Genomic DNA, 13,670 nt, shown 5'->3' with positions numbered 1-13,670 from the left:
TGGTATGCACCACTTGCAGTTACTCAGTATACTTTTAATATCAGACTAAGTGCGCTAAACCACAATTCTCTACTTGTGCTAAGCGTTTAAATATCTTTTTCGAAATTTGCAATCGAAAAACTCTGGCAGACATCTCCAGGACAGAAAAAAGATTAGCCACACAAGGAGGAACACAGAATCCTCTCGCCTCTCCAATGGGAAAACAACCAGAAAACTATTTACATAACAACAGCATAAACAGCAGACAAGATGTTGAATGATCACCTTAATTATCACTTTATTCTTCTATTTGGGTTCGTTCAGTACTCAGCATGTTGCAGTCATCTAATCTTTCATAAATTTTAAAATTAATTTACGGAAACCTGAACGGTAAACTTTTAAAAATGTACCTAGTTTTGGATAACCTTGACCGATCTCTAATTCGTATACAAATAAACGTTTTAGTCGCTCATCGATACACTTTAAAATGATTTCTTTCATAGCTTAAATGCTCAACCTCAATGAATTTATGCTACATTCTATTTCTATGGGACTTGTGAGACATTCAGCCAGAGGATATACCACAAGGTGTCTACACTAGCAATACCGAATTGGCCGAATTGTAAAAAAAATGAAATCATAATTCCAGGTTTATGTGTAGAAAATGTTTTCATTTCTATTCTATGTGTTGAGATACCTTGCTTTTGAGAGACTTTTTGCACATTCCCAATTCCCCATTCCCGCTTTTAACAACATCCATCTTTCTACGGATCATCGCTGACAGGCAAAACAGTGTATGACTGGAGAAGAACCCTTACAGTCGAGAAGTGGAAACAAACGCCGACAACTCGAGAAATTTCAAGTCCCTTTTGTTTTTTTTTTCTATTTCGAAAGATGTTTGATCAACACTTTAGGTGTATTGAGTTCACTGATTTACTAAATTTTTGTCTATTAAGGGACTTCAAACATTTTTAAATATTGTTTAGACTCATCCCCAGTTTAGTTTATCTCACGAAATTAAAAAAAAAGGTCAAATGAGCAACTCGAAATCATGCGTTTTTCAGAATCACAAAAATCAACTTATTATCCTAAAGTCGCGGTTCTGAAGTTTCCCTGAAATCCGATCTCAATTTTCGTATAGTCAAGACTGGTCAGAGGAATATAATCTACCTTTTTTTGTTGTTTGGTTTTCGAGTCCGATTTATAATTTGAGTTTGACTTCGAGTTGAACTTTTCAACGTTAAAAAAGAAAATGATATAGTGATAAAAAATTTCCGATGGGCTTACGTGAAAATGAAGAAATAGTTATTTCTCCATGACAAGGGTGTCAAAAAAACCTCTGACCACAAAATCTATACGCATTTGCGAATGTGAGTTTGAAATGCGTGTAAATTACACGAAATTAGTCAACTACAACTCATTAAATGCGTTTACTGAGACGATTGGATTTACATTTATTCGTAAATATTTAACGAGTATCAGCAAGTTACTGGACTTTGTTGGGTTTCTTAATTCTTAGTTGCTGAAACCTTTGTTTCTATTGCAAAATGGTTACAGCTGACACGTGCTTGCGTAAAGAAAAAAATGATGTCTTCTTCTGTTTCCGTCGCCGTCGACACATCGTAACCGGATCACTTTTCTACATGTTTCCGCCAGTATTCAGTTAAAAGCAACATGTGTTTCCGGTGACGTAATCTCTTGATGACGTCAGCGGAAACAAACGGAAATTTCTCCCAAACCACTTTGTTGCATGTTTCCATCGCGCATCTACACTCATGTAATATTTACTTGGAATGAGCTTTGGAAAATTTTCTTTAATACAAGGACACATTGCTCTGTTGTCTTTTGCCTAGGAAAGTTTTTCTTCCGCCCATTTTCTTTTCGGCGTATATAATCATGTACTGTACCCGACCTAAGCAGTACAAAATATAGTAGAGAGACTTAAAATATTAGCTTGCACCACTTTCACTTTTCATCAGACAGTTTTTTTCCTATTGTGACGAGTTCACATTTTTCCAGAACCCTCCACCAACGCCAATACTAGACACATCCACTTGAAGTAGTATAGGCAACTGAGGACTGAAATGACACAAAACAGGGCCCTGAGCGATAAGCTTCTTGGACTCAACAAAAGCTTTGCCATGTGAGTCAGTCCACTAGAAGGGAACGTCTTTGTAGTTGAATTTTCTTAAAGCCTTGACCACATCACTCACGGTTGGACAAAACTTTGCCAAGAAATTCAGCATTCGGCATACTGAAAATTGCTTCTAATATGGTTAACGCTGGGCTGACCCCTTGAAGTTGAGCTGGAATCCCGTAAAAATCACTTTTGGGGTTTTAAACTTCTACCTGGCTGGGTTGAGCTCGAGTTTCACTTATTGCATTCGCAGCAGGAAATTGCGAAGATTCTCATCATGATCTTTCTCGGCCTCCTCCTGTGTTATTCCACATCCATATTTAAGAACACGATCCGCAATGTTACAGAGACCATTTATTCCTGCCAGGGCTTACTGCTGTCTCGTTCGATATTCCTCGTTTCGCTGGAGACTCGCTAGGGCAGACGTAGCCACCAGTACCAGCCAAAAGGAGTATGAGAGATTGTGGCTAAGCTTCATTAGTGATCTGAAGTATGTTAGTGAAACCAGATATCGCATCAGCTACCACAAAATAATTTGCACCATTCAGTTGTGGCAAAATGTCCTCAAAACGGGGAATTTACCTTTTCGGCGTTCGATTTAGTGTAATGTCACGTCACTTTTGTTGTAAACAAACGGCGAGAGCTCGGACATTGGGCCAGCTACCCATAACCCGTGTAAGGACTTCGACATTTTGTTGTAGATAATATCCACTGTCGTGAAGCTTCTCTATACACAAAATTGATTTCTTTGTTGTGTAACATGTTTGATTATTTATCAAGCAAGTTGTTATTTCACTACCACCAAAGTAGATGCGAAGAATGTAGCAAGAAGCGTAAACAAAATAAGAACCGATTTCAACGCTGTCAATGTGGCAGAACTTTAAAAATATTTCGAGGAATCGGGGGATTTCAGCGAGCAGATAGTTGAAAACTTCGATAGTGGAAATCGCCCCCGCAGTTGAAAAATTGGTTCTGCCAGTGGATTTAAATTTCGAATAAGACGACACCACCTCTTCAAACCATTCAGTAAATCAGGAGATACAAATTCCCAAATCATCTTTCGTAAAGACTGTGTACAATGTGGACGCGTCGCTGCCGTTTGGATTGTAAGACATTTTTAGTCATTTGAGTACCACTCCACCGATTTGTCAGGGACTCGCCGCTTATATATCATTTTAAGATAAATTCCTATTGATCGATGGTTATGTGGAATCTTTGGTAACAACTCAGTTCAAACAAGAGGGTGTTCATGTATATGTGGCTTAAGTGCAGCCTTTGAAGAAAGTCAAAACGGACGAGGTAAAGGAATACCAAGATCTCTCTTTTATTCTTGTTTATTCTTGTACACATAGCTGTCTTTCTTGTACACGAACGACGCACTTTGATGACATGACCCTTTCCACCTTTGCCTTCTCAGCTTTTGTCTAACTGCTCCAGGAAAATGGAAAAACTTGAACGAATCGCCGATTAGACAGGATTGCGATATTGGTAATCGTTTTCGCAAGCATCATAAGTGCCTCTCTTTGTCGCAACCATTCTTTTGGTATACTTGGGGAACTGAAATCGTACTCGTTCATCGTGTATGAATCGGTTTTAATTTAGGGAATCAAGGCTTAATCGCGTTTCAAAGCGATTCGAGAGTACTAATTTCCATCACGCATACCTTTTACTAATCGAGTTCGAGGGCCGTACTGTAAGATAGGAACCTAGTTTTTTTCCGCTCCGGTTTATGGCACAAGCGCGAAGTGCGCGGGAAAAACGAGGTTCTTTAACCTGCACTACGGACCGAGAAAAACGAAGTAAGTACGATATTTACTATATCTCTTGATTCAAATAGAAGGGAAAAAGATTTTAGTTCAAGCGGAACGGCCAGTGATGATTAACGAGCGTCAAATCCTAAGCACGAGAACATTTAATTGGCTTCCAATAAAAACTGGACTTTGAGTCAAAAGTTCAAAATATTTGTTTGTTACCCATGCATCGTTTAGAATAATGCAAAATTACACGAAAGCAACAGTTTAAGTATACCAAGGTTTTCTGTAAGGAAGTGAGATAAAACGTTCTATAAGTAACACTCTTGTCGAGAGTTTTTTTTTAATTCCTGAAATCTGCAAAGCACAACGCGTTTCTGTGTAGAGAGTGCGAACTAACGGTTAACTTTGTTCAATGTCATTGTCAACGTCAAACGAATGAATGAATTTTATCAATTCGATCGAAAACAGCACAAGCACCTTTTTAACGATTAGTATCTGATTTTTGGTGATTTGTGGCGTTTTCATAGAAGTTGCAGGGTGGATTACTCGGTGCAGACTGAAAAAAAAGATTAAAGACGGGTTTACATTGAGTCGATGTTTGTTGACGCGATGAAAGAAAGGCGTGGACTCGCTTGAGAGCTGAACCTACTTTTTAGAGTTTTAGGAGCAATAAAAACGAGACGATTTAGAGGAAGATAACTCGAATATGCAATTTGAAAGCTTAAAATACTGTCATTTTGCTTGTCGACACCTTTAAAGAACTTGCCTAGGAGCTTATCGAGAGCCGCAGCAGGTATGCTTATTACATTAGAATTTCCATCAAACTGCTGTTCGTAAAACCCCACAACCTTTTGCACTCGTATTTTGACTTTTCAAAGTATTCGACGACCTTTCGGCTGCAATGGAATAATCTGGTTTACGACCCGAGTTATGTTCGTCGTAGATAGTCGTATTTCTCTACTTGCCGCTTGTCCTACTCAAAAACTCGAAGAATCCGACTCGAAAGATTGGGATATCTGCTTCTAAGTTTTGCTTTTTTTCCTCGTTGGCGAACTTTTCCTTAAGTCGGTTCAAATTTTTCTTGTAGCGATATTTTGGCCATCAAAACAAACTTTTGAATTTAGCGGGCATGCAATGAAATACGGCGCGCTAAATGGGCTAATCATAGCGCACGTTCTACCCTAGAGATGTAACGAGGGGTTTTATCTGATAATCTACGAGCTTAATGCCCTGAAAATACCTGATCAGATACATCACTGTACGCACGCACAACTAGTTTGATTATTCCATGTCAAAGCGCTTTCTGCTACTGACTGAGAAGCAATGTCATACTGGTGCACGTGTCAACCGGACTGAGGATGAATCACCAAGCCCTCACCCAACTAACGGCCCTCGTTGGGCTGTCCGCAGCGACTAATTCTATACATTTTCAGAACATTTGACATTTCATAAATACCAGCTGTATGTTTTTCCTGATGTTCATTTGTTAAGTAAGGAATTTCAGGTATGTTATGTTCAAATGACAAGGACGACGAGGGAATGTATACGTACTTTTCATATAATAAAAATTGTCACCGGTCGATCGATTAAAGAAAAGAAGAAGAACAAAATAAATTGATTGAAGCTGTAAAGAAAATATAGTTCTCGTATATGTGTGATTTTACATAGTGGAGCATAGATTTCACAAACGGACGGTATAAAAGTCTGGTAGGGGTTATATAAAACCGCACGATCAGAACATATTTACCTGTCATGTAATGAAAAAGGAAGATCACGAATAACGAGTGCTGAAAGAGTCCGATAAATAGAGAAAACAAGAAAAAAAAGTGTTTCTGGAACAAAATCTAGTGTTTCCGTCCACTCTAGATCTGAATTCGTCAGCAGAAATAAGACAAAAATCTGTTTCCGAAAAGTAACCCAGTATTTCCGTCGACGCTCTGTCTGATTACGTCTACGGAAACAAGAGAAAAACGTGTTTCCGGAACGTGACCTTGTATTTCCGTGAACTTTTAGGTATGATGACGTCGACGGAAATATAAAAAATTCATGTTTCCGCCACGTTACTATGTGTTTCCGCATATGTTAACATGAAGTTACACTTGCGGATACATCTGTTTGTTTTCCTTCAACTGAAACCTGACGGAAACATGTAAAAAAGTGGTACGGTTCCGCTGTGACCGCAGCAACGGAAACACGAGTAAACGTTACCAAACCGACAGCGGAAACGCGTGTTGAGCATCGTGTTTCCGCAAGGTTTTCACATATTTCTTCCGCGTTTCCGTTTACGGATTCTTGATATTTCTTCCCGTGTATATTATTCGCATCTACTTTAGCGGTAGCGAAATATCAACTTGCTTGATAAATAATAAAACATATAATACGAAAGAAATCAATTTCGAGCAAAGAAAAGCCTCACCACAGCTAAGAGTTGTCATAGGCGAATAAGGTTGCTTTGCTGTGGATGAGATAGTTTTTTTCGTCTGCCCTAGAGGGATCAACGATTGAGCAATTCTATCTGGTGGTGTGTTGCATGTGGAAGTAGTGTCTAACTGCACCATGATTGATTTGCCTAGGTCCTTGGTCACACCCAGTTCCGAGGGGCTGGACAATTAACGTCCTAGGGCCTCGCCTATTGGATGTTGTGAAGTGCTGTAGACAGTTTGGGCATATATTTCTGGTTTAATACAAACCTTAAAGAGATCAGTTTCATACTCCTCCCCTGAACTTTTTTCGGGTTCTTCTTACCAGTGATGGAGGAACGGAAAGCTGCCAAAGCTTTGTCTTTTGCCTGCCACTTTAGCCAAACAGGCACAATCCGCTTCTTCTACTGTTTCTTCGGCAGGAGGTTCGCTGTCTTACCATCCATTGAGCTCGCACCATATTCATATGTTCTTTGAACATATAAATGAACTTTTCACAATTTCTTCGTGGATCTTCCTTGTACGAAAACTGCGGGAGTTGACCGCAACCCCCTGTCCTGAACATTTTAAAAAAAATGTTGTTTTGAAGGCCACTTTTACCTTTACCTTCAAACCACTGTTTTGCAATTTACCAGAATTCCGATTTCAATCGTTCAAAATCCCATTTAAATTCATTTACCTTTCAAGAAGTTTTTCTCCTTACACAAGACCACATTTTTTGTAGCGACTCATACAGGGGATCAGTTAAATTTTATCGCGACACAACCCAAATCCTCTGATTCCTCACCTCCGCCCATTCAGGCGATAAATAATGACTGGTAACTTAAGTCATTGGCTTTGTACTTTGCACCTTGACACGTTCAGGACGTGGAAGGAAATGACAAGGACGCATCCAAACCAGTCGCTAGACACTTTAATCTCCCTTATTATTCATAATTTTCCAGAAGTAACTAATTGCAGATTTTTTTCGAACTAGGAAATACTAGTTAGAACATACTTTCAAACCACATATTTTTTCGTATGATGCGACAGTTCATGTCTAACACTGCTTCCTTTTGATGCCTTCATTTTCCGAAATGCAGCCTTGCATGACACCTACGAAACGTTTTGTCCTGCCTAAGAATGTTTTGTCCTGCCTAAGAATGTTTTGAAAGGAGTTTTTTCTTTAGAACTACAAGTTATATTTATTGCGATATTTCATGCTACACCATGGGCATACGTGTCAATTAAACATGAAGGTGCGACGTAGAAAAGATTAGAAGACGTATTGGAGAGCATTGAACAAATGTGGGCTCTGGAAAGACCCTCTTTACCAGGCTAGAAAAGTCGAACTGAGGGACCACGTTAATGCAGTGCGGGAAAGGATGCCCAATTGTGTTATAAAAGATGTGAGGTCAAGATTTCCTAACCCTCCTGGTAATGCCTATATGGGGTATAAAAGGGAATAATAAAATTCTCATACAAATGCCCACCTCAAAGAGAGCCCAAGTACTCAATATTTTTTATGGTCCATTTTACAATGTCCACACAGCAAGTTATAGTGACTTTCCTATAGGTTAGGAAAAGATATACAGTGCAAAGAAAAGTAACAGGAGGAAACAGAGAATGAGTCCGCCTGGAAATACCTTGTGTCAAACCTAATATTCATGTTTTCATTGCTTGGTACCAGCATTTGTTAGAATTGGTCCTCTCTACTGACCTCACATATTAATACTTAACATTTGGGCTCCTAGTTGTAAATGTCTCAGAAACTGTGGTGCAATGGAAAACAAAAGAGACATCATTTGTTTATATTAAAAAAAGGTAGACCAGATAGTTTCTCTGAAATTAAATGCCTTTGAAGTAAGCACCCTGGTCTCTGCCAAGCAGTTTGGATGCCTGGTATGTTGGTACATCTGTAGAGACGATGCTTCTCGATTCACATTTTCATTCTGTAAGACAAATGAGTCAATGAGCAAGAGAAGGCAGTGAATCCAAAAAGTGCTAAAGTAATTGTGCAGAATTAACAACATAAGTTTCTTAACCAATCAAGAATGGCTAACTCCATGCACATGTTGTATGTGTCATCCCCATAATGAATCCGCTTTGCAGCATAAATGAGCATCACTGAATGGAGAGACTCAATCCAATACGTTTCCCTGCACTGAAGAAGGCAACAAATTATGGGTGATTTTTCTTTAACTGGAAAATGAATTTGTTCAACTCATTTATGGCCCTTACCTCAACATCATTAATTTGGAAGAAGAGATAAACTTCTTCATGCAAAGAAACATAAACGTACAGCATGTGTCAATTAATTACCCGCATGTAGTCCGATGCATGCCTATAAATTGAAGTGCCCATAATGGCTTCCCTGCGTGTAGCTACTACTTCAGGTTTAGTTAAAAGTTTTTTTGCTCATCACATAGCCATTCTGCTTGCACCGTGACTCTGCATGGCATCTGACATGATTTCCCTGAGTAATAAATACACCAAGTTATAGAAAAATAGACTAGTAAATCAGTAGTAATGATTATAGTAAGTATAATGTCTCTTGTTCACCATTATTAAAGAAATATGTGCAATCTTTGAGGTAATGATCATGTCATATCGTACTAGAATAACACAACAAAAGGTACTTACAGAAATGAAAACAAAATACTATGTTCTCAATAAACAGTCAATCAAATTACCTGGTAATGGTCAACTACATTCAACAGTGTACCCTGAAATTCTTCTTCATTGGGTGGACTGTTCTTCATGCAGAAGTACTCAAGAGTCCTTGTACTTTTCACTGTAAAATATTCACAATTATTATATTCCATTGTATTCATCTTATATCAAGAAGGAATTTGACATCTGCAGATAATTGTGGAGAAAATATAGCTTTTGATGTCTCTCATAAGAGAGATATCTTATCTTTGTCGAACAATTCAAAAAACCACTTTGAGCCCTCATCCCTCTGGGTCCCTGAGGCAACTTCCTTCATTGCTTTAGTCACAGACTTTGCACCTGAAAATAATAAAAAAAAAATATATTAACACCAATAAAATGCTAACTCTCAAGGAATAGTCATAATCATCAAGACAAAATGAGCCAAAAAATACAAGTGTGTACTGAGTACTATGCCAAGAGTCAAAGGAATTAAGCATTCCTTTTGACAAGATCCATGTTGTTAGCTGTAATACAAAGTCATATGTCACCTCTGCAACATGGAACCCTGAAAAAGAATTACTTTAGCTGCATTATAAAAGATACTTCTGATCTCCATATTTGTATTACATATGTGATATGATATTATTGAGGATGCAAATTTATCATACCTTGTGTCTCAGAGAGATAAGTCAGCAGCTCTTTTAAAATAGGGACCTCACGGCTTACTGCTGAAGTTTCATTGGCCCTACTCCAGTTGACAACTGCTAACACCTTTTTGGTCCTAAAGATAATCAGTGCAAACGAAATGATTTTAGGAATGGTGTTGAACATACCAGAGGTTCAACATATCATACAAAGAGATCAAGTAGAAACCATCTTACAAGAAAGAAAGGGCTGACACTGTTGTGTGTGCTGCTGATTGACTAGAATCATGCCATGCATCTGTTATAACACACTGCAGGAAGAAATGGTAGAAATCAACACATAAAAATGGTCACATTTCTCTACTCACAGATATTTTCAAGGTTTACAATCTGATATAAGATTTTATATCGTAGTATGTGCCAGTCTACATAATATATTCCAAGTATGGCAGGTGTATAAGTATGTGGCCAAAGACAAAATGAAATTAAAATGACAACTTGTACCTCTCCATTCACAGCATATGCAGGGTTACTCTTCACTTGTTCTTGAAAGGCCAACATGGACTCATTGGAGACCCTCTTCATGACTGTCCAGTAACTGAGTTTTTTAAAGACTGTTGAAGTGATTAAAAATAGAAGTATTTTAGAATTGCATCTGGTAAGGCACAAACCAAAGAAGGAACAGTTCAGTCAGTTTGAGCTATCTTGGTAGAACATTCATGATTTAGCAACCTGCAAACTGCTGTTGACTGCCTTTTCCTTACAAGGAGAAAGACTACATGATTGACAGAGCATCTGAGCATATGTATTGCTAACCTGAGTCAAAGGTCTTCTCTCCCTCTGACCCCATGTTGGCTGCTTGAAAGAGACTTGTGTATTGTGTTTCTGTCAAGCCACAGGACAATACTCCATGAATCAATCTACGAAAGAGAGACAGATAAGTGACCAGTTACAAAAAAAAACAAAACTGCAAAATACCGAGATAACAAATTTCAGTAAATTTCAAGCAAAAATATGAGTGCTCACCTCAAATTTACACAGTACTTTGGAGGAGATCCTCCCATGATAGGGGAGAAGCGCCACTTGAAAGAATCTCCACCAACAAATAAAATTGTCACTGACACTACATGACTCTGTCGATTGAAAACAAGTGACTCAAGCGAGGGGTTTTCCACAATAACAACATGATGTTGTTAGCGTATTAGACAAAAAAGAAAAGAGAGTTCGCGGAGATTCTTCACTGCAGAGATAGAAGGAGTCGTTCTCTGCTGAAGATGCAGTGATTTGCATTCTTTGTGGCGTACGTTCAGCTTGTGGAGGAGAAATTGGAGAAAAAGGATCAGCAAAATGCAAAGAAATACGCGAAGATGGAGTGGAAGAAGCTTAAGGAATTGAAAACCGTGCAATTGTGGATGGTGTATTTCGGACTTTCCGTTGATGATAAGCTCAGATCGCTCGATGTCAGTCATTTCAATTTTCTCCTCAAAAGCTAACAGAAGAGCTTCCATCAAATCTGCATTCTGTGTGCTTGTCGTCGCTTTTGTAAGATTCAACGAGCCTTTGGCCATCTTTATGCGGTCTTTGATGCCGAGAAGTCTGCTCTCCTGAGTTCGAGGAACTTCTATGTTGGACGAGAACTGTGGACCTCGATCCGTTGGATGCTTTTTCTTGGGTACAGATGGCTTATTTCCCTCAGCCATGACGAATAAATTTCCCAATAAATATATCTTTCGAGCAGTGAGAGCCAAGACTATTCTCCAAACTGAACTAGAGTTGTGAAATTCTGTCTCAAAATCGCACTTACTTGTGAAATCATCCCTACTTTAGAGGTTTTGTCACAGAATTGTCACAGATAATAATAGTCTGAGCATTGCGCATAGAATGTATCACGAATCCGCTAGTTTCAATGGGAATAATCTGAAGGCTCGAAGAACCAGTTTGTATCAGGAGCTTGGGACATAAGCCGAAGTTACACGGCGCAAATTTTGAAAAGACAACTGTGCGAGTGTCTCGTCGACCGCAGATAGCGCTTGGAGCGGCCGAACGATAAGTTAGTGCCAATTAATATCAAAATGAGCTCAATTATGGGAATGAGAGTCAACAAGACGCAATATCTTCTAATTTATTGACACAAAAAAAAAAACACTTAAAGTGTGTCTTCTATGTAGACCGTTTCACTCAAGGTGGGAACGTTGGTCGCCATATTGGATGATTTTTGCATTTGAGCTGAAACAAAGGGGAGGGGCCAACCTATTTATAACGCGTCTTCGTGTTAAAATTCACCTTTCACAAAGCCTTTCCCTAACGCAAGCAATCGTCAGGAAAAAATAATTAATTCGGACTTTTTTCCATAAAATGAATGTTCAAAATGAACATTCCCACCTCCCCCCCTCCCACTTAGAGAACACACTGTTAGGTCAAAAAGAGATATTTTGTTTATTAAACTTTAATCATCTACAAACAGTATTATGTCAAAACTAAGGTTCTCTTCTGTGCGCAAGTTTAGGCTGTGTATTTTTAAAAAAATAATAATTTCTTTGGAGCTGCCGATGTAAATTGGAAGAAAGGCACCATTCTCGCAGGCGAGCTGCAAATTTAAACCAAATCCTCTGACTCTTCCCTTCCGGCCACTTAAGCGATAAATGATGACCGGTAACTGAGGTCTCGAGGGATTTGGCCGAAATTCCAAGGGTCTCCCTCAGTAGAAGAGGAGTCTGGAAAGAAGTTAAGAGTTAATTTCTATTCCTACAGATGTACTTTGCAAACTGTGTAAGTCTTAAAACTTCATGAGATGATTAATTTGCTTTATTGTCTTTCTTAATATCGTTTACGTAGGGAATTAGATGACAATCAGATGGCAGAGCTACCACGTGGAGTCTTCAGCAACAACACCAAGTTGATTCGACTGTAAGTAAACAACATTTATTGCTTATCCCAGGAGACTTATTTTTAAGAAGCTTATACAGACCCAGTCACACGTGTAAACTATAGCAATTTGTAATGTTGGGACTCAAATCTAATATCTCAGCTCATGTACTTACTAAATCTTGGTTTCAAATTTTAATTGCCCTCAAGTCCATGCGTTGCAGAGGAGCCAGTTTACAGCTCATAATGGCAGGATCAAATCCTATATCCCAACTGGCATTTTTGCCAAGACCCCGTTACAAATTTTAATAGAAATTCCACCGCCGTTGTTATTAGTGGGAGTGGGATTCAGTTTCTATTAAAATTTTGTTAATCCCACTAGCTTCAAAAAGGGTTCAGAGAGACGCAATTTACCGAAAGATGGAGAGTTCAAAACTCAACCAGTCGAAAAGAAATTTAAAGTTAACAAGAATAGCAAAATCAACAAATTCCAACCTCCTCCTTCCCACTTCCCCCTCCCACTTTGAGAACATATTGTTAGTTCGTAATATTCAGATCAAATTAAAATCGAACAAATCACATCGCGTACTTGCCAAAACTCGGTTCTAAATTTTAATTGCCCACTGGCCCATGCGATCGGCTGCATTGAAAATCCGATTTCAATCGTTACTAATCCCATTTAAATTCACCTTTCATGGAGCCTTTCCCCTAACGTAAGCAATTATCAGGAAAAAATAATCAATTCGGACTTTTTTTCATACAATGACTGTTCAAAATAAACATTCCCACCTCTCCCCGTCTACTTTGAGAACACATGGTTCGGTCAAACAGGGATATTTTGTTTATTACACTTCAATCATTTACAAACAGTATATTGTCAAAACAAAGGTTCTCTTCTTTGCGCAAGTTTAAGCTGTGTATTTGTAAAAAATTAATATTTTTGGAGCTGCCGATGTAAAATTAAAGAAAGACATGATCCTTGCGGGTAAGCTGCAATTTTACCAATTGCAGAAAAGGAAGAATAAGAAAAATTCAGGCTCGGACGGGATTTGAACCCAGGCCTCCCAGAATATTACTGCCAACTGAGCTACAGAAGTAAATGTCAACTCTTCCGCCCTTATGCTTATTTACTTTTATAGGACGCTTCATAGCCCTTTAATATTTGCTTCAGTTATGTTCTGGTCATTGTCCTTCAAATGTTTTTTTTAAGTGCGTATAACAAAACATTTAGAAACAT

General features: G+C 38.6%; 1 protein-coding gene across 1 annotated transcript in view; it reads right to left on the bottom strand.

Moving 5' to 3' along the window:
* The window catches only part of LOC149050919 (uncharacterized), a 218,824-nt gene extending 209,588 nt beyond the window's left edge, over positions 1 to 9,236 (bottom strand). The window contains exon 1 of the mRNA XM_089197952.1: positions 8,963 to 9,236. Within this exon, the coding sequence (XP_089054078.1) occupies positions 8,963 to 9,103 (141 nt within the window). The 5' untranslated portion in view covers positions 9,104 to 9,236. The remainder of the gene's footprint in view (positions 1 to 8,962) is intronic.
* Positions 9,237 to 13,670: the final 4,434 nt, after the last annotated feature.

This window comes from Pocillopora damicornis, chromosome 2 (genome assembly GCF_964200805.1).
Source record: "Pocillopora damicornis chromosome 2, jaPocDami1.2, whole genome shotgun sequence".
NCBI lineage: Eukaryota > Metazoa > Cnidaria > Anthozoa > Scleractinia > Pocilloporidae > Pocillopora > Pocillopora damicornis.
The sequence above is the reverse complement of the archived record's forward strand: the minus strand, read 5'-3'. Positions and strand labels throughout refer to the sequence as shown.